The following is a 20,856-nucleotide window of genomic DNA, read 5'->3' as shown; positions in this document are numbered from 1 at the left end:
AGGCCACCTAGTCCCACCCCCTGCTCAATGCAGGATCAGCCTCAAGCATCCTTGATAAGTAGCTGTCCAGCCACTGCTTGAAGGCTGCCAGTAAGGGGGAGCTCACCACATCCTTAGCCAATCGATGCCACTGATGAACTACTCTGACTGTGAATAACTCCAGGACTTCTTCTGAGGATTGCACTGTAGGAGTCAAATATGAGAATGAAATAGGAACTGAGTGGCATTTTCAACCCTAACATTAATTCTTGCAGAAACTTCCCTTAATGAAAGGTCTCTATGGATCCTGCATGGATTTTTCATGCATTTGCTATAAATGTTGTTACTCTTTCGTTTACATCCTGCCACTCTCTGCAATGGGGACCCAAAGCAGTTGTTCTCTCCTCCGTGTTATCCTCCCAACAACCCTGTGAAGTAGGCTAGGCTGAGAATGTATGACTGACCCAAGGTCACCCAGCAAGCTGCCACGGCAGAGTGGGGAATTCGAAACTGGATCTCCCAGATCCTAGGCTAACATTCTAACCTCACCAGCTTTAAGGCTCCAGGAGTTTTGTTCGTTGTAAGTTATGATTATACATTGGATGGCCCATGTTGAAGCCTTATTTTACCATCCTCGTCCGTGGTTGGCTGTGCTGCTGCTGCTTGTTATTTTCTGACAGGCAGCCTGAAGATTGCATAGAATCATGGAGCTGGAAGGGACCTCCAGGGTCATCTAATCCAACCCCATTGCAGAATGCGGAGAATAGCCACACGAGCCATTCCTGCAGAAGCTTGCATACTGTTCTGCGTCATTTGGTCCAGCGAGATAAAAGGAAGAGAAAGAACAAAGACTGAGCAGCACTTTAAAGATAGGCACATTGGGTGGCAGGGGAGGAGCTGTCCTGAGTCTCAGATCAGGTCTGCAGATAGCTCCTCCCCTGCCACCAATTGGGTCCGTTATTAAGGTGCCACTGACCTCTTGCTCTTTTCTACTGCCACAGGCGAACACGGCTCTGCCCTGCGCAGGAGACCCCCATTGCGGATGAATGCTGCGGCACAATATCCCCCCCCCCCTCCAAGGACATAGGGGTGCAGGCGCCCCCAACGACATCCTTCTTTCCCATTCAATCCCAGCAAGATGGAGCCCCGTCGAAGCAGAACCGGAAGTCAGGAGGAGCGCATTCCTCCACCCACCCCCTTCTTATCCCCCTCGTTAGGCCACCCACGGATTCCTGGGGGAAAGGAACGCTTTACACCCGCCCCGCTGCCCTCGGATTGACGGGCACCTCCGCCAGCCAACGGGCCCGTCCCTTGCCGCGGCTGTCCCTTTGACTGACGCGAGTCTCGACCAGTCCTCCCTCGTCGAGTTCTCCTTCGCGGAGGGTCCTCAGCCACCCCGCTGTCGACCTGCCTTTTGACTGACAAGCGGCCGAACCAATGAATACTGTCCTCCGTCTGTCTCGTTAGCTGGGAGGGGTGGGCGGGCCTGTGAGCGGAGACGGCTCCTCCCCTCTATGGTGGCTCTTTAACCGCAGGTAGGTTGGCGGTTGGCCCCGTTCACCTGGAGGGGAGGGGAGGGGAGGGGAGGGGAGGGGAGGGGAGGGGAGGGGGGAGGGGAGGGGGGAGGGGAGGGGAGGGGAGGGGAGAGGGGAGAGGGGAGGCCGGCTGAGGGAACCTTTTGCCTCAGGAGGAAGAAGAGGAGGAGGCGGCGGGGGTGGGATGCGGAGGTGTGGAGAGGGAGGCGCGTCCCCCCTCGGGCCGCAGGTAGGGATGGAGGGCCTCGGCGGTTTCCCTCCGTCCCTCTCCGTGAAGCGGCTGGTCCCCATCTTGCCCTTCAGCGGACGGCATCCTCCTTCGCCCCAGGCCTCGTTTCTTGAGGCGGGGAGGCTCCCAACAGGCCTGTCTCCTCCCTGTCCATCTCCCGAGCCTTTGCGTTGTTTCTGGTCGGATGGGAAGAATTTCAGTCGCCCCAAGGAAGTATTTCTTTTATTTGAAACGTGTGCTGGTTTAGGTCTGAACTTGGGACCGGTGGCACAGCCCTATGCGGAGTGGGTCCATAGCTTTAGGGGTGGGGGGGATTTGGTGTCCCTTGAGTCAAGGCTTAAAATGTAGAGACGGACAGCTGAAGGTTTTTTGTGGCACTGAAGGTCAACCGTTAACTAGCATCATGTTAAGCTTCTAGTCAAGGGACAGGGTGTTTTGCTCCAGGCCTGTTGGTGACCCCAGTTTGAGCCTGCTGGTTTTGGTGGGGAAGTCCCTAGAGAGGATTGTACTGGGAGGCCCCTTAACCCAGTGGTCTTCAGTATAGAACTGGACTGGAATTTGAGGTCAGATCCCCACTTGACGCTTGCTAGGTGACCGTGGCCCAGTCATTCCCTCTCAGCTTCATCTATTTCCCAGGAGTCTTCACAGGATATAGGTAAGAAAAAATCACATACACTATCCTGAAGACTTTGGAGAAGAGGTGGGAGAGAAAAGAGTGAAAAATTTCTGAGCCCAGCTTACAGCTTGGTGTAGTGGTTATAAAAGCACAGCCTGGTTTTGATTTCTCCCTTCTCCTTCTCCACATGCAGCCAGTTGGGTGACTTTGGGCTAATCGGATTCCTGTTAGAGCTGTTCTCACACAGCAGTTCTGTCAGAGTTCTCTCATCCTGAACAACCTCACAGAGTGTCTGTTGTGGGAAGAGGAAGGGAAGGCACTTGTATGAGACTTTCAAGTAGTGAAAAGCAGGGTATTAAAAACAATGCTTCTTTGAAGTTCCGCCCATTGGATAGAATGGAGAGATGGGGGCACCCTCTTTCAGAACCCCTAGTAATAGACCCCATGGTCCAATCATTGAGAAATTTGGAGGGAGGGTCAGGGGGGAAGCCTCCCAGAGCTACCCTGAAAGATTGGAGGCTGTAATTGAAAAACCCACTCCCCAGGCCCTGCGAAAGGCGAAAATGACAGAATTCCCATTAAAGTCAATGGCACCCTTGACTTTGTTGTTGTTGTTAGGTGCGAAGTCATGTCTGACTCATCGTCACCCCATGGACAATGATCCTCCAGACCTTCCTGTCCTCTACCATTCCCCGGAGTCCATTTAAGCTCGCACCAACTGCTTCAGTGACTCCCTCCAGCCACCTCATTCTCTGTCATCCCCTTCTTTTGCCCTCAATCGTTCCCAGCATTAGGCTCTTCTCCAGGGAGTCCTTCCTTCTCATGAGGTGGCTAAAGTATTTCAGTTTCATCTTCAGGATCTGGCCTTCTAAGGAGCATTTAGGGCTGATCTGTAGGACTGACCGGTTTGTTTGCCTTGTAGTCCAAGGGACTCGCAAGAGTCTTCTCCAGCACCAGAGTTCAAAAGCCTCAAAGGATGCTGTGTTATGTTTTTTTCAGGAAGTGAGCTTGTCAGTGATAGCAAAGTGGCCATTGAAGAAGAGTAATTTTTTATAGCCTACTTTTCACTATCAGGAGTCTCAAAGCGGCTTACAATCACTTTCCCTTCCTTTCCGCACCCTATGAGACACTGTATGAGATAGGTGGGGCACAGAGTACTATGACAGGACTGCTTTGTGAGAACACTTATCAGTGCTGTGCCTAACCCAAGGTCACCCAGCTAGCTGGACGTGGAGGAGTGGAGAATCAAATCAGTCCTTGCAGATTAGAAACTGCAAAGAGACAGCATATCTCTAGAATCAGAGTTTTTGTAGTCAAATAGCAAGGGGAAGTTAATACTTTAATGCAGTGCTTGAGGATTTCCCAGATACATCTAGCTGGGCATGGTATGAAATACATGGATCTTTGGCTTGACCCAAGCTCTATATCTGCATTAAAAGCTGCAATCTGGGAATGATCTCAATGGAATGCTACAGGATTTATGAGAACGTTAGGCTTGAACCATAAAACTTCTGTTCTATGCAAGTGGACTGGGCTTCAATCCATGACACATTGACTTGCAAGTAAGTACCAAGGAATGTAGGAGGACTTTTAAAAAAAATAGGATTTATGTTACTAGAGACATAGATGCACTGTGAGGCTGCAGTGCTCTGTACATGATATCTGAGAATAAGCCTTGTGGAATACAACGTGACACCTGAGCAAATGTGTAGGAGTCGCAGTGACACTTATTCATAAGCAAGTCCCATTGAAAGAGGCTGGATTGGTTTATATACATGCATAGGACTAGGCTCCAAAAAGACCTTTTTAAGATAATAGAATTGTATTACATGTGTTTGTTTTTATATAGCATAGAACCCACCTTTGTGAGGTGTATGTTCTAACTACAATAAATTTTATTATTTAATACAGCCTTACCCTGTTTTTCCTCTAAGGAGCCCAAATCGGCTTTTCAAGAAGGCTCCCATCCAGGCAGCTTACAAGGCTGATGTATTATGTGCATTCAGGTTATCATATGGCTGACCCATTTTGCTGTTCTCATGGTCAATTAGTCAGCATTGAGATAGCTGGAACAGGACTTGTTCTATTAGTAAAGTTGTGACATCCCCTACCTATCCACTGTATTTTTGCTCACCTTATAGACCTGTTCTAGTTCCACTCTTGATACATGATAATTTTTCACTCAAAATTGTTCCATTTTCCTTCCAAAGCCTTTGATTTTAAACATGTGTAATTTCTTATAGTCACAGAACTAGATTTTGTGGAGTTAACAAACATAGGACTTTTGTCTAAAATTCTTAACAAAGTTGTATCCCTGTTGCTGCCAGCTAATTAAAGACAACTTAGATAGGGCAATACCAATTACCGGAATGGTTTATCTGCCATTTCCCATCATATACCCATGACCTCTTCTCTGTCTCTACCTCCCTTAGCCTCACCATAATCTCTGCTTAGTGCTCCCTCCCTGGACATGTACATGGTGCCCTCTTCAGACCCTACCTTTTCAATGAGGTCCCTGTCTTAACCCTTTAATCCTCATCTACGGCTGTAACAAATTTTAACCACGTATAACTTTACTCTCTCATATATTTGTTACCACACTTTTCTCTCTCACCCGCTCCTTCTTGTTTCCCCATTATTAAATGTAGACAAGCTCCCTGTGGTCAGATAACTCTTTATTTTGCTTATAAGGTTCAAATAGTGCAATCCTCTGCTGAGTTACTCCAGTCTAAACACTGAAGCGAATGGGCTTAGACTAGGGTAACTCTGCACAGTATTTCATACTAAATCATTGTGCGTACATTGAGGGGCTGCATGTATATTATAACAGTGCATTTCATCACTCGTGATATTACACAGAGCAATGGCTGGTGAAAACAGCAAGATGATTTATTTTTAATAAACCACAGGGTTACTTCCTAATGCAAGTGCTGATGACTTCATCGGGCTTGAGGTAACAAAATAGTTGCAGAACATATATCAGGATATCACCTACTTAAGTGGTTGGGGAAATGCTGATGCAGTCAGGGAAGGGTGGGATGACAGAGGGTGTTGCTGCCCTGTATATCCAGGTAAAGCAGCTTGTGTGGACATATACTGGTATCCTTGGACCAGAGTATTATCACACAAGGCACGCTGATCTGTCCTTTCTCCCAGAAGAAAAGCACACAATGTAGGTATCTTGTCTAAAGAGGGGATCTGATAGCCATCTTCAAGTATTTAAAAGGCTGCCATATAGAGGATGGAATAGAGTTGTTCTCTCTTGCCCCAGAGGGACTGACCAGATCCAGTGGGATGAAATTAATTCAAAAGAAATTCCGTCTAACAATCTGGAAGAAGTTCCTGACAGTTAGAATGGTTTCTCAGTGGAACAGGCTTCCTCGAGAGGTGATGGGTTCTCCAATTTTTAAACAGAGGCTTGGATAGCCATCTGACAGAGAATCTGATAATGTGAAGGCTCAAGGGGGTGGCAGGTTACAGTGGATAAGTGATAGGGTTTTGTCCTTCATAGTGCAGGGGGTTGGACTGGGATTACCCAGGAGGTCCCTTCCAAATCTATTATTCTATGATTCTAAAAGCCAGGAGAGAGAAAACAGTACTGCAGTCAAAGACATTTATGTCAACCCAACAAAAACGAGTCAGACAAGACAGACAAATAACAAAAATGTTCTCAGTGGAGCAGGCTTCCTCGGGAGGTGGTGGGCTCTCCATCTTGGGAAATTTTTAAGCAGAGGCTGGATAGCCATCTGACATAGAAGCCGATTCTGTGAAGATTCATGGGGGTGGCAGATTACAGTGTTAGCGATAGGGTTGTGAGTGTCCTGCATAGTGCAGGGGGTTGGACTAGATGACCCAGGAGGTCCCTTCCAACTCTGATTCCAGATACCAGATAGTGAAGAAGCAAGTGAGCTGTTGGTATGAAGACAACTTTTCGGATGTAAAGTGCTGTCAAGTCACAGCCAAATGACAGTGACCCCAGCAAGAGTCTTTTTAGGCCCTCTTCAGGAGGTTGTCCTTGAAACTCGCCCATCCAAGTATTAAACATGATTGACCTTGTTTAGCTTTCAAGTTCTGATAAGACTGGGCTGTACCATGCCACCTTCCCTCCCAAAGAGCACTTTAAAACACAATAGACTGAAAGAGTGCCCTGTTGAATAATCGGGTCCCTGTCAGGTTTGCATTTATTGTAAGGTTCGAGTATGTTTTTTAGTCAAATGCAAGCTTTTGAGCATTGCTTGCTTCTATTGTGCATCTCCAGATGTTTTGAAAAGAAACCAAGCACTTATATAGCAAACAGAAAAGCAGACTTTAGCTGAGGAAACAGATTGTAGCCATGGGTTATTGAATAAGAAGAGTACTTTCAGTGGATACCTGAAAATGTAGTTCAGTGCATCATTTCAAATCCCAATGTTCCCATTAAGCCTTTTGCTGGGTATTTGTGGGCTGCCTAACTGGTTCTCTGTCTAGTCCTCCTCACGGGGTTGTTGTGAATATAACATTGAGAAAGTCTCCTTCTGGTGCTCTTGGATACTTGGAAGAACAATTAGATACAAATGTAATAAATATTTTTTAACCACTAGTCCTAGGCAGGAATGGAAAATATATCTCATTGTTATATATATATTTATATTATATTTATATTTGTATATTATATTATATTACATTATATTTTTAGGCACGGACATTTAGGATTTTTTCAGCAGTTATATTAATATCTTTTTGAAACGTAATTTCCCCCCCACTCCACTCAGTAAAACCGGAAGGCCAACCATCTGTGGATGAGCCATTTAAGTCAGAAAATAACTCCTTAGGCAGGAGGAATGCTTCAGACTTTGCTGAGCAGAGCACTAGGATACATGTCAGTATGATCAGATGTGCTCTCTATTGGGTGTAAACACAACACCAAAGGCTTTCTGCTTGGGATGTTGGCCAGCTTGATGGAGTGGTTAGGGGTAGTTAGGAGTGCAGTCTTCTAATCTGGGGCTCCCCCACAGGCAACCAGCTGGGTGACCTTGGGCTTGCCACGGCACTGAGAAAGCTGTTCTGACCGAGCAAGGATATTTATTTATTATTCGTGTATTTATATACCACACCAAGGCTCTCTCAGCCTCACCCACCTCACAGGGTGTCTGTTGTGGGGAGAGGAAAGGGAAGACGATTGTAAGCCACTCTGAGACTCCTTTGGGTAGAGACAAGCAGCATATAAGAACCAATTCTTCTTCTTCTCTCAGCCTCACCTCCCTCACAGGGTTCCTGTTGTGGGGAGAGGAAAGGGAAGCCGAATGTAAGCCGCTTTGAGATTCCTTCAGATAGAAAAAAGCAGCATATAAGAACCAACTCTTCTTCTTCTTCAGTAATATCAGGTCTCTCTCAGCCTCACCCACCTCGCAGGGTGTCTGTTGTGGGGAGAGGAAAGGGAAGGCGACTGTAAGCCGCTTTGAGACTCCTTCAGGTAGAGAAAAGCGGCACATAAGAACTAACTCTTCTTATGTAAACTAAAGCTTCCTTCCCTAAGTAGTACTCTCATGGCACTTCCTTAAAAGTTCTGCTCCGGAGCAGTTGTTCAGCCTTGGGTATGAGTCGGAAGACAAAACTGTTGTGACTACTCTTAAGTTGAGATTCCTTGTTTTGGAGGCTGCACAGTCTGTTTAATCTCTGTATGGGGAACTTATGGAAGCAAACTGAGTATCATCTAAGGGAGATTGCCTGCAAGGAGACTGGAAGCCCTGAATTTCTTTGCCTTTTCTTTTCTGGCATCGGGGTTGCTGGTGCTTGAATCCCCCAAACACCTGATCTCTTGCAAATCAGCTTCCATCAGCAAAGCACCTTGGGTTTGTCTTGAGAACAATGAGGCGGGACAGACCCCAAGAGCGGGCAGCCAGCTGGCCAGCAGAGCACATCAAAGTCCTCCTTGCCCTGTGGACTGAGGCAGCGGTGACTCATGATCTCAGCTCCCACGGGAGGAACCGTGCAGTCTATGACGGCATTTCCCAGCGCCTTGCAGAAATGGGCATATACCGGACTGGGGACCAGTGCCGGGAGAAAATGAAAGGTCTCAAAGTGGCCTACCGCAAAGCCAAAGAAAACAACTCCGTCGGGCGGCCCCCCATCAAGTGTCCGTTCTATGATGAAATAGACCAGATAATGACACAGTACATCAACTGCAGGCCGGGCTTTCCCTCGGAGGCTAGTGAAGGATCCAGCACCCTTGTGGACAGGCAGGAAGGACTTTCGCTCTCAGAGCCCTGGGGCTCCCATTCTGGCATCTCAGATCGCTGGGGATCCCAGGCCTCAGGACACTGGTTGTCACAGGCTGCTGCGTCTGAAAGTCAAGGGACTGATGAATTCAGCTATGTTCAGGCAGAGTCTCAAGATGCCTTTGGTGAGATCCAAGTCATCCCCGTCCAAGTAAAGGAAGAGGAATCGGAAGATGAGATATCACCTGAACTTGGTAAGCGCTCTTGTTTGTTTTGACAGAATGTGTGTGTCCTGTAGCCCTTTGCTACAGGATGTCCCAGGTCAGGTTGACTCCTTGCTCTATGGGGTATACTATCAATCCTTTTGATTTGAGGTGTTTATTTGTCCTGAGACATTTATTAGGCCTTTAGTCCCAAAGGATCTTACCTATCCTTCCTTATTTAATTGGTACCCATATATATCTCAAGCACTGACTCTCTCTCTCTCTCTCTCTCTCTCTCTCTCTCGACCCCCCCCCCCCCATGGCTCTGGGCGGTTTACATAGAACGCTGTAAAAATAGTTACATAGAACATTATAACAATCTGTCAAATGAAAATCATAACATAACATAGCATGTCAACCAGAACAGTATTTCAACAGAACAACATCATTGACATATCCCTGGGGAGGTCAGATTGTTTAGTCATGGAAGGAGGTGTTTGAGGTGGGGGGGGGGGAGGGACCAGCAGATGTGTTGAGTTGGTCAGCCTCAAGCAAATGCCTGGTGGAGGAGCTCCCTTTTGCAGGCCTTGAAGAATTGTGGAAGTTCTCTCTGCTATTGTCAAAATCCTGCTACCATCTAATAATCAACTAAGTCAAAAGATATCTCGGACTTGACAGATAAGGCCCATTTTCAGAAGAGACATTCTTAGTTCGGTGGGATGTTAGGGCACCCACAGCATATTAGGTAACTTGCTCATTCATATCTTGATGCTTCCTTGACTGACACCCTTCATCCCTTTGGACTGCAGGATTTTTTTGTGAGGATAATATACCTTGCAAATATTCCTCAGTGGAAATATGCTGGGGTTTGGAGGTTTTCTGTTCAAGGTCCAGAGCTCCTGACACCCTAGATATGGCCAAGAAGGGGAAGCCATATTAATTTCAGTGGTCGGGTAACTGCAGCCCAGGAACTGTACTTCTGCTAGCTCTTTCTCCGCCATTTATTGCACCTGGACATTTTAGATGAAAATTCACTAGCTCAGGCTGAATTGGTAAACACTGCCACCCACGGACCCATCCTGTAAAAGGGAAACAAATGGTCAATTCAATACTTTCTGTGTATTGATGAGATCACTGGAGAAATGGAAACTGCAAGTGAAGAATGTTCTGTTGCAATCAAATCTGATCAACAGAGCATAATGAAAATTAATATTCTTGGGCTTGAGCTCTCTGTGTTAATTTCTGTGCATCTAATCCTGCAATCACTATGTGCTCTGCAGCCAAAGATGGAAAAGTTCTATCCAGTCAATAAAAACAAGACCAGGAGCTGATTGTGGTTCAGATCATGAGCTTCTTGTTGCAAAATTTAGGCTTAAATTGAAGAAAGTAGGGAAAAGCACTAGGCCACTCAGGTATGAACTAAATCATATCCCCGACGAATACACAGTGGAGGTGACAAATAGATTTAAGGAATTAGATCTGATAGACAGAGTGCCTGAAGAACTATGGACGGAGGTTCGCAACATTGTACAAGAGGTAGCAACTAAAACCATCCCAAAGAAAAAGAAATGCAAGAAATCAAAATGGCTGTCTGAGGAAGCTTTACAAATAGCTAAGGAGAGAAGGGAAGTGAAAGGCAAGGGAGAAAGAGAAAGATACACCCAATTGAATGCAGAATTCCAGAGAAAAGCTAGAAGAGATAAGAATGCCTTCTTAAATGAACAGTGCAAACAAATAGAAGAAAACAATAGAATCGGGAGGACCAGAGATCTTTTCAAGAAAATTGGAGATATGAAGAGAACGTTTCATGCAAAGATGGGTATGATAAGGGACCAAAATGGTAGGGACCTCACAGAAGCAGAAGAGATTAAACAAAGGTGGCAAAATTATACAGAAGAACTATACAAGAGCGAGCTTAACATCCCTGATGACCACAATGGGGTAGTTACTGACCTGGAGCCAGACATCCTGGAATGTGAAGTCAAATGGGCCTTAGGAAGTCTGAGCAACAATAAAGCTAGTGGTAGTGACAGCATTCCAGTTGAACTATTCAAAATCTTAAAGGATGATGCAGTAAAAGTGCTACACTCAATATGCCAGCAAATTTGGAAAACTCAACAATGGCCACAGGATTGGAAAAGGTCAGTTTACATTCCAATCCCAAAGAAGGGCAATGCCAAAGAATGTTCAAACTACCGCACCATTGCACTAATTTCTCATGCTAGCAAAGTTATGCTCAAAATCCTACAAGCTAGGCTCCAGCAATATGTGGACCGAGAACTTCCAGAAGTACAGGCAGGATTTCGAAGAGGCAGAGGAACTAGAGATCAAATTGCCAACATACGCTGGATCATGGAGAAAGCTAGGGAGTACCAGAAGAACGTCTACTTCTGCTTCATTGACTATGCTAAAGCCTTTGATTGTGTGGAGCACAACAAATTGTGGCAAGTTCTTAAAGAGATGGGAATACCAGAGCATCTTATTTGTCTCTTGAGAAATTTATATGCAGGTCAAGAAGCAACAGTGAGAACTGAACATGGAATCACTGACTGGTTCAAAATTGAGAAAGGAGTTCGGCAAGGCTGTATACTGTCGCCTTGCCTATTTAACTTGTATGCAGAGCACATCATGAGAAATGCGGGATTAGAGGAGTCACAAATTGGGATCAAGATTGCAGGGAGAAATATCAACAACCTCAGATATGCAGATGATACCACTCTAATGGCAGAAAGTGAAGAGGAACTAAAGAGCCTGTTGATGCGGGTGAAGGAGGAGAGTGCAAAAGTTGGCTTGAAACTCAACATCAAGAAAACAAAGATCATGGCATCCGGCCCTCTCAATTCCTGGCAAATAGAAGGGGAAGAAATGGAGATAGTGACAGATTTTATTTTCCTGGGCTCCAAGATCACTGCAGATGGGGACTGCAGCAAAGAAATTAAAAGACGCTTGCTCCTGGGGAGGAAAGCTATGGCAAATCTAGACAGCATCCTAAAAAGCAGAGACATCACCCTGCCAACAAAAGTGCGTTTAGTCAAGGCTATGGTCTTCCCAGTTGCAATGTATGGCTGCGAAAGTTGGACCATAAGGAAGGCCGAGCGTCAAAGAATTGAGGCTTTTGAACTCTGGTGCTGGAGAAGACTCTTGCGAGTCCCTTGGACTGCAAGGCGAACAAACCGGTCAGTCCTAGAGGAGATCAGCCCTGACTGCTCTTTAGAAGGCCAGATCCTGAAGATGAAACTCAAATACTTTGGCCACCTCATGAGAAGGAAGGACTCCCTGGAGAAGAGCCTAATGCTGGGAGCGATCGAGGGCAAAAGAAGAAGGGGACGACAGAGAATGAGGTGGCTGGATGGAGTCACTGAAGCAGTAGGTGCAAACTTAAATGGACTCCGGGGAATGGTAGAGGACAGGAAGGCCTGGAGGATCATTGTCCATGGGGTCGCGATGGGTCGGACACGACTTCGCACATAACAACAACAACAACAATCCTGCAATCAAGTTCCTACAATACCTAAGCTCTCCCTGTCTTTGGCTGCTAAAGCCCATTCAAACATTTGATGGGGAGGATCATTTGATGGGGAGGATGGGGAGAACAGTTGGATATCCCAACTGTTAAAGATGTTAGGTATTTGCACATAATTGCCTTCCTCCAGATGTTCATTGCGTGTTATTGCTTTTTATAGATGTGGCCTCTCCTATAGTGATGGAAACACAGCCTACCCCAAGGCATCTCATCTCCATGCTTGACCAGCGTCCTCACCTTCGAACCCGGAAGCAAAAGGTTCAGGGAGAGGGGCAGTCAAGCTATCAAAGGGCAGCTGGCCACAAGTACAGCCGTTCCCATCATCTGGAGCTGCAGAGAATGCAGAGACAGGTGGCCAGCCAAGCTGAGGAGAAGCAGAGCTTAGCAGAGTTCATCCAGCATGACAGGGAGATGCGCCGGGAGGACAGGGAATTCCAAGCCCAGCTCTTTGAGAAACTTTTCCAGAAGCAAACGGAGCTTGTCCAGGCACTGTCTCGAGCTCCTGTCAGCCCTACCACCACTGCCTGCCCCAGTGCCCTGCAGGCCTTGCAGGTGTCTGCAAAGAGTGGAGCAGGAACAGCTGCAGGTCCTGGCTCCCAGTTACAAGCTTTGCTAGAACAGATAATGCAGGCTGAAGTATCAGGGAAGGGTCTAACCAGGATTGCTGTGAAGGAGGCCCTTGGAGGAACTGTGAAAGTACCTCCTGAGGTACAGTACTGGACAGCTGAAGAGATACTAAGATGGCTTCTGTCTCAGCAGTCACCTAACGACCAGTGCCAAGAGGTGTTAGCGACTCCCAGAGCAGGGACAGGGCCTGGGAAAGGCCTTAACAAAGCCCAGCAGCTGTGTGGTAACAACTGTGCTAAAGAGACAGAAACGGACGTTGACCTCGAAACGCAGCGCCAGTGCTTCCGGCAGTTTTGCTACCAGGATGCCTGTGGGCCCCAGGAGGTTTACCGGTGCCTGTGGGACCTTTCGCATCAGTGGCTGAGGCCAGAGGTCCACACCAAAGAGCAGATCATGGAGCTGCTGGTGGTGGAGCAATTCTTGAGCATCCTTCCTGCCGAAATCCAGACCTTGGTACGAGAGTGTCAGCCGGAAAATGGCAAGGAGGCTGTGGCCCTGGCAGAGAGGTTCCAGCTTCACTTTGAGTCCAAAAGGAAACGGGACCGGGTGAGAGCATGCTGAGAATTAGTTATTTCTAATGGGGGGGTAGGTGGGTGGGATATGAGACATCACAAAGCATTATTAAAGGTAAAGGTATCCCCTGTGCAAGCACCGGGTCATGTCTGACCCTTGGGGTGACGCCCTCTAGTGTTTTCATGACAGACTCAATACGGGGTGGTTTGCCAGTGCCTTCCCCAGTCATTACCGTTCACCCCCCAGCAAGCTGGGTACTCATCTTACCGATCTCGGAAGGATAGAAGGCTGAGTCAACCTTGAGCCGGCTGCTGGGACTGAACTCCCAGCCTCATGGGCAGACAGCTTCAGACAGCATTTCTGCTGCCTTACCACCCTGCACCACAAGAGGCTCTTAGATCATTATTAAGAAACAGTAAGTCTAATATATTCACCCAGGGTTGACAGGCAATAGGGGATCAGCTCCTGTACGCTTTATGGGGCCCATTATAGGAGCAGCAAGTCCTGACTACTGGTGTGACATTCTTGTTCCAGACACGAGTGACATCTGAGGATGTGGTTCCAGTTTCTTCCAGAGGAAAATTGGATGACAATGAAACACAAGTGTGTGTCAAAGATGGTCAAGAGAATCGTGGGAGGACTGGCTTACTTGGTAAGGATTTGCTTATTAAATCAAAAACATCTGTCTTTTGCTATAATCACTCCGACCTCTTCCCTGAACTTCTTGCAGCACCCATTATTCATGCAGGTGTAGCAAACCTCACCATGGTGAAGGCAGAATATCTCTAGACTCAGTAAAGTAGCCAGTGGAAAAAAAGGTGGGAGTGTAGATTCCTGCTAACAAAGGAAGCACATCCATTACCCAAATATTGTCCGCCTCACAAGGCATCCCAATAAAAAATATATTCAGGTGGATGTCTGAAAATACTTGAGGTATCACTTTAATTTGTGACACAGTGCCACACTTCAAATAATAGCATGGACACTTAATTTATTAGAGAAATTAAGGGTTAGTTACCTCTAATATATGAAATGGCTGGGTGATCTTTGAGCAGATCACAGTCAGCCCCTGTTCGTCCTCTGCAATATTATCAATTTATTAATTGTCATAGATGTTTGATTGGTAGAGGGTGCTCTGCTATTCTACTAGTTATGTTTTTGGGAATGGCAGATGTATCTTTGCAGAATTCTTGCTGTTTGAAGCAACACTGTCTTCTGGAGCTGAGATGGTATTATTGGTCCAGTGCCCAGAATGTCCAGAATGTTGTGGTGTTGCTTCTGGCTTTGTCAGTGGGACACCAGGGAGATTAGAAATATGATGGAAATATTTCAGTGAGTCAGTAAGCAGATTAGAAGAAGAAGAAGAGTTGGTTCTTATATGCTGCTTTTCTCTACCCAAAGGAGGCTCAATGCGGCTTACAGTCTCCTTCCTTTTCCTCCCCCACAAGAGACAGCCTGTGAGGTGGGTGAGGCTGAGAGAGCCCTCATATTCCTGCTCGGTCAAAGCAGTTTTCTCAGTGCTGTGGCGAGCCCAAGGTCACCCAGCTGGTTGCACGTGGGGGAGCACAGATTAAAACCTGGCTCGCCAGATTAGAAGTCCACACTCCTAACCACTACACCAAGATGAAAAATGCAGGAAGGCTTTGATCACAGAACAGAGGAAGAAACCTGAACAATGCATGCAAACATTTCTACAGCCACAGGGCAATTTGTGTACTAAACACTATCCCTAATAAATGTCATCTCCTTGACTACCACAAGATTATTTTGAGGGTAAGAAAAGACTGCCAAGCAATTTTTACCCAGTTCTGAGAACTGCATTCATGATTACTTGGGCCACGGGCCTATTATGCATGGCCACTGAAACAGCGGCATGGAGAACGCGGAGGAGGAAGAAGCGAAGCAAACCGCTTACGCACGGGACGGGACGCAACGGCGGCAAAACCCAGAGTCCCAAGGGTTAGTTATCTATTATGCACGTGGCTACTTCGGAGCCGCTTCTGGTTGCACTCTGGTCCCGGGAAGCTCCACTTTCTTTCGCATCTCGGTAACGCGGCTTTTTCGGTGGCATACGTTGACTCTGCGCCCGGTTGCCGCCTGCAGCGTGCATAATTAGTGATTTTAGCCGCCGCCATTCCACCCCGAATGCGGACCTTCCACTCCGTGCATAATGGGCCATCCAGCCTCTTCCTGGCTGCAAAGTCAGGAAGTATGATCATCCAGGGTTGCTGCAGGTGAGGGTAAACAGCCCAGGTCTTCTGATTCCCAGCCTAGGGCCGTAACCAAAAGCCCATCTGTTATTTTTTTCTATCTTGGCAGGTCTCTCAAGATAAACTTATTCTCCATCTTCAGGTACAGAAGCATACCACCGGCTGAGGAAGAGGCCCAAGTCGGGTCTGAGAGAATGGATCGCGCCCAAGCAAGGTGGAGAACACGGAGAGGCCGCAGCAAAACACAGGAAGTTGGATAATAGCTTAGAGGCACAGGAGGTGACTGAGGCTGTGGAGAGAACAAACCACAGACCGACTCCCAGGCCAGGAAAGCAAGAGGGGAAAGCAAAGGGGCAGGAAAGATCTGTTCTGGGGCACTCTCTTGCTGCGGCTGGGGAAAGCACAGCTGAGGGGCAAGCCAAGGTGGAGGGCAGTGGCAGGGATTCGGAATCTCTGAATGGGGTGCTTCCTTGTGGTACGTTGCGCACAGGGAAGACACCAGCAAGCCTTGTACCTTCTCAGCTGGCTTTTGACAAGGATGATACTGCCTCCAGCCCTCGGCATAGAAACGACAGCCGCACGTCTCCCGAAGCCGACGGACCGTCTCTCAGTGACAGCATTGACCTGCTGCTGGATTCTCCATGGAGCGGAAACGGCAGTGGTGACACAACCCACGAGGGACCCTCTGATCCCCGGGGGCTGCCAGCCTGTGCCACCTGCGCCGCGCTGAAGGCCGAGCTGGACACCGTCCGCGAGGAGCTCAGGATAACCCAAGGTAACCAGGGGCGTGAACGGGAATGGCTGCCTCACTGCCTCGCGTTGCTAGCCTGTCCTTGACCTTGTTGTTTTGCAGGGACCTGCATTTGCGACTGCATGCTCATGGAGCAAGCAGTAGCTCTTTTACATTGTTAGTGCTTGCTGTGGTTTAGCATGAACAGAGTGCTGGCCGCAGGCTGCACACATGACACCACTCCACTCGAAGGCTACTGAGAGCAACATCACTGGGGCAAGTCATTTCCCACCCCCCCTCTCCCTAATACCTAGAAGCATTTGCACACAACTCAGCAGGTTCATGTTGGCCATTGGGAAGGCTAATGTGATAGCAGTTGCTTGATGGGGCAAATGCCCTTAGATATAGTGGCCTCGGGAATGGAGAGCTCCATAGCAGTGTAATGCAAAGTTCAATTCAGAATTCAAATACCACGAATACTTGCATTGGTGGTGAGGGAAATCAAGAATCATTCATTGGTGACACCAATGATGGATTCCGAAAGTCTTTGCGGAAATGGGATCTGAAGGAGCTGGACAGATGAAGGCTGTGCCAGGTGAGGCAAGCTCTTTGAAGGAGACACACAGAGAGAATTGAACAGCAAGATGATTCTGCAAAGCAGGGAAGGGGGAGATAATTAGAGAAAAGATATATAAGAATAGTTGGTTCTTATATGCCACTTTTCTCTACCCAAAGGAGTCTCACAGTGGCTTACATTTGCCTTTCCTTTCCTCTCCCCACAACAGACACCCTGTGAGGGAGGTGAGGCTGAGGGAGCCCTGATATCACTGCTTAGTCAGAACAGCTTTATCAGTGCTGTGATGAGCCCAAGGTCACCCAGCTGGTTGCATGTGGATGAGGAGTGGGGAATCAAACCAGCCTCACCAGATTAGAAGTCCACACTCCTAACTACTATACGAGGCTGCCTCTTGGTATGGTTGAAGTTGGGACCCTTAGATCTAAACAAGGGATTTGGAAAAGCTGATTGAGTTCAGAAATACAATGTCAATCTTATTATCAAAGAATAATGATTGAAAAAAGAAAGATGGTGCCAGCAAAGATTCCAAAAAGGACCGTGAGCCTCTCTCCTCCTATCAGTCACTCTGTATATTGACACTGTTGCAGGTCAGTTTCATTTTTTGCTATTTGTACAGCTTCCACATTGTATGGCCTCAGTGGGACCGCCCTGCGAGACTTATCAGAAGCTCTTGGCACCATTGCACACATCCTCAACAACAGGATGTCTTCGTCAACCACAAATGCATCCCAGAAAGTTGCTGAAATCCCTACGAGGCCTGTATGGCAGGAGAGAAACGTAAGACTTCTCCTATGCCCTATCCTGTGTCTGTCTTTTTTTAAAATACCGGTTCTTCTGTTATTATCTACTTCCTGCTTTTTGTTCTATAGAAACAGGATTCTCAGTAATCTTTTTTTCTCCACACCAAAATCAGGTGGGAAAAAAAAGGAGGGACCACAAATTTCAGTTTTGTTACTTGCTCTGTATGGTGGAGTCTTTTGCTTTCCCCTCACTCCAGAGCAGGTGCCTGCACAAACAGCAGAAATAGCCCTTTTAAACGGCAAGCAATCTGATCTGAGCAGGGTACAAGGAACTACTTTTGCTCTTTTCTAAATCTACTCTCCAGCACCCTCAGAGGGCCCTGGACTGCTCAGACTGGATTGCTTCAGTAGCGAGTGGTGATGGAGATTGGCCCGTGACCTGGAAACAGATTAGTCTACAGCCCTCCTCCTAAAAGGTTTCTCAGATGAGGCAGAGACAGGGGTTAGGACTGTGATGCTGCAAATACAATATCTGCAGTAAAGACCGAGGACAAAGGGGTCATGTGGAATAGCCCTCCCTGAGGAAGTGCAGGAGACCAAGTACAACTGTCCTCCCCCTTTCCTGTTTCCAAAGAGTTTCCTACTGCCCTTAAGGAGCATAATGCATCCAGGTATGTGCTTGAGGGTTTTTTTCCCCCTTAGGCTCTCACTTTCGGCTTTGTACAGGGTTGGTTTTGTTCCTATTGTATTCTTATAAAAGCACTACCGAACACCTTCGAAGTGAGTGAATGCCTCTAGTTTACTTGGACCTCCTAATCATAAATTGAGAGAAGTTTTAAAAATCATCCCTTCAAGCACAGAGGTTCTTGAGCCTTGTTAAAACAAAGTTTCCAAATATTTTGGCAACCGGGGAGGCGAAAAAGTACTTTGTTAACAGCAGAGAACGGTTGAACAGGGCAAGCTTTTGGGAAAGTTTCCCGCTGCTGTTGAACGTGCTTAGTCTGCACTCATTAAAGAGAATATATGTGGAACTTCTGTTTGGTTAACTAACAGGCTTTTTTCTTTTCTTTAAAAAAAATTGCTTAGCGTTTCTGAACCATCGAATGGCCTGAACATACCCCGATACCAAGGCAACCAAGAAATTCGACAGCAATAGTGACAGAATTAGGATGAAGGTCCTCAACTTTAGCTGCCCTCAACTCTTGTTCTCGGAGTTCTGCAACTGACCTTGCTAGATTCTTCCTCTCCCTGTCCCTCCTTAGAGCATCATGTAAATTGATCAGGCTGCAGCAACTCTTAGAAGCGCCAGGGCTTGATGCCCTTTGCCTGCAGTAGTGCTGATGCGATCATGATTTCATTTACCTTTTGAATGTTAAACTAGGGTTGATTTGTGTTTGTTTTTTTATACGATAGTAGCTGTTTCTTCCCTTTCCTGCGGAGATCAAAATAAAGCAACTGGGAACCAATCTTTGCTTTTTTGCAATAAATCCCATCTACGTTGAGCCAAAGTGGCTGGGGTATCAAAAAATGACGATCTTGCAGGGTAGATTCAAATGGGTAGCCATGTTGGTCTGAAGTAGCACAATAAAATGAGAGTCCAGTAGCACCTTTAAGACCAACCAAGATTAATTCAGGGCGTGAACTTTCGAGTGCAAGCACTCTCTGTCAGACTATGATCTTCTTACATGACAGGGAATATATAGCAAAAATCAATTCTGTTACATCAGTAGACTGTCAGTCTACTGATGTAACAGAATTGATTTTTGCTATATAGCGTTTCATAGTTCAGAAACACTCTGATCTTGCAGGGAAAAGGCATATACTGCCTCTGGAGAGACTCTTGGCTTAGATGGCTGAAAAGGAATTAAGTGGTTTAACTTAGTTTTATAGCAAACAAAAGAGTGGATATTTTCTAACTGAATCCTGTTATTTCTTATAATCACTCAACCAAAAGACTTTTTCCTATGATGGATTCTGTGATTCTTGTCATCAGCCTCTTAGTTCTTCTCTAAGATGTTATTTTTGCGGTACTCTCCATGAACACAGTGCTTGATGGGATAAGCAAGAATATTTGTCGAGAGTGGGTTGGATTTGGACAACTTGCCCAGACAATTTCACCCAATTCCACTCTTTATGAGAAAGCCTGGTCTACATTTTAAATAAAGATGTGAAGTTTCATATTTAGACAATTGATGCAATAATCTAGGATACTATGCACTGGGATTAATGAGATGAGGGAAGAGTTCCAATGCTCCCTTTGGGTAAAGCATTCCCTTAAAGTGGCCTGCAAATCTGTACAATCAGAAGTCTAATGCTATTACTGCACAGCAGTAAAACAAAGAGAACCAACCCTGCAAATAATCCAGTTCCAAACAAAAGTCTTTGACCTGGAAATAGATCCTATCAGAATATGCCTGATGCATTTACATCACCAGTAGGTTAACACTTTTGAAGACTACCTGTTCAGAACCGAGCTCACCACCTTAGAGCAAAGCAAGCTTCGTCTCCTGCTTCCAGCACCACTAAGGGTGTGGGGTGGGTGGGTGAATGGGAGGCATAGAAGTGGGAAAGTTCAGGGGCCACGTATCCTTCCTGTAGGTCACGGAGTTGAGCAATGCGTGTGCTTTACTGTCCTACCATACCTGGGTTGGGGCTGAGGGTGTAAGGCAGAGGGAAACATTTTCTGGAGCAGGAGAGGGCAAACTGCGGCCTTACAGGTATCCATGGACTACAATTCCCATGAGCCCCTGGGAATTCCCATGAGCTCATGGAAATTGTAGTCCATGGACATCTGGAGGGCCGCAGTTTGCCCATCCCTGTTCTGGGGCCTTTGCACTCCTGCCTGCTCCACTGCACCTAAGAGCCTGGAAAACCTCAATATTCCTAAACAAGCAAGCAAACACACAGAGATGGGCAGCGGAGGAGAAAGGTTGTTCCCCGGCTTTTTTTTTTTTAAGTGCCCGTAGGCAGAACGTCGCCTGCACCTTCTCTCTCAGTAACTCTGGGCGCATCTGCCCGCACCGCGCCGACGCTTAGACCAAGCGAATAGCCCAGAGGTAGTCAAACTGCGACCCTCCAGATGTCCATGGACTACAATTCATGGGAATTGTAGTCCATGGGCATCTGGAGGGCCGCAGTTTGACTACCCCTGGAATAGCCGAAGATTTTGACCATAGA

At 46.9% G+C, this 20,856-nt stretch overlaps 1 protein-coding gene across 7 annotated transcripts; it reads left to right on the top strand.

Moving 5' to 3' along the window:
* The first annotated feature begins 1,393 nt into the window (after positions 1-1,393).
* Positions 1,394-19,145, top strand: LOC143837315 (uncharacterized). Of its 7 annotated transcripts, none has more exons than XM_077336974.1 (8): positions 1,686-2,398; positions 3,799-3,921; positions 7,591-8,810; positions 12,443-13,455; positions 13,957-14,074; positions 15,775-16,407; positions 17,556-17,716; positions 18,766-19,145. In XM_077336974.1, exons 3-8 carry the CDS (start codon positions 8,207-8,209, stop codon positions 18,772-18,774), a joined length of 2,538 nt encoding a protein of 845 aa, XP_077193089.1. In that variant the 5' UTR covers positions 1,686-2,398; positions 3,799-3,921; positions 7,591-8,206; the 3' UTR covers positions 18,775-19,145. The 7 variants fall into 7 exon arrangements, with proteins under 7 accessions (XP_077193091.1, XP_077193088.1, XP_077193089.1 ...); XM_077336977.1 differs by lacking the exon at positions 1,686-2,398 and having other exon boundaries at positions 2,414-3,921; positions 15,775-15,911; positions 16,155-16,407; XM_077336976.1 differs by lacking the exons at positions 1,686-2,398; positions 3,799-3,921 and adding an exon at positions 1,394-1,514 and having other exon boundaries at positions 8,168-8,810.
* The last annotated feature ends 1,711 nt before the right edge of the window (positions 19,146-20,856 follow it).

Source organism: Paroedura picta, chromosome 5, assembly GCF_049243985.1.
Source record: "Paroedura picta isolate Pp20150507F chromosome 5, Ppicta_v3.0, whole genome shotgun sequence".
Lineage (NCBI taxonomy): Eukaryota > Metazoa > Chordata > Lepidosauria > Squamata > Gekkonidae > Paroedura > Paroedura picta.
The sequence above is the reverse complement of the archived record's forward strand: the minus strand, read 5'-3'. Positions and strand labels throughout refer to the sequence as shown.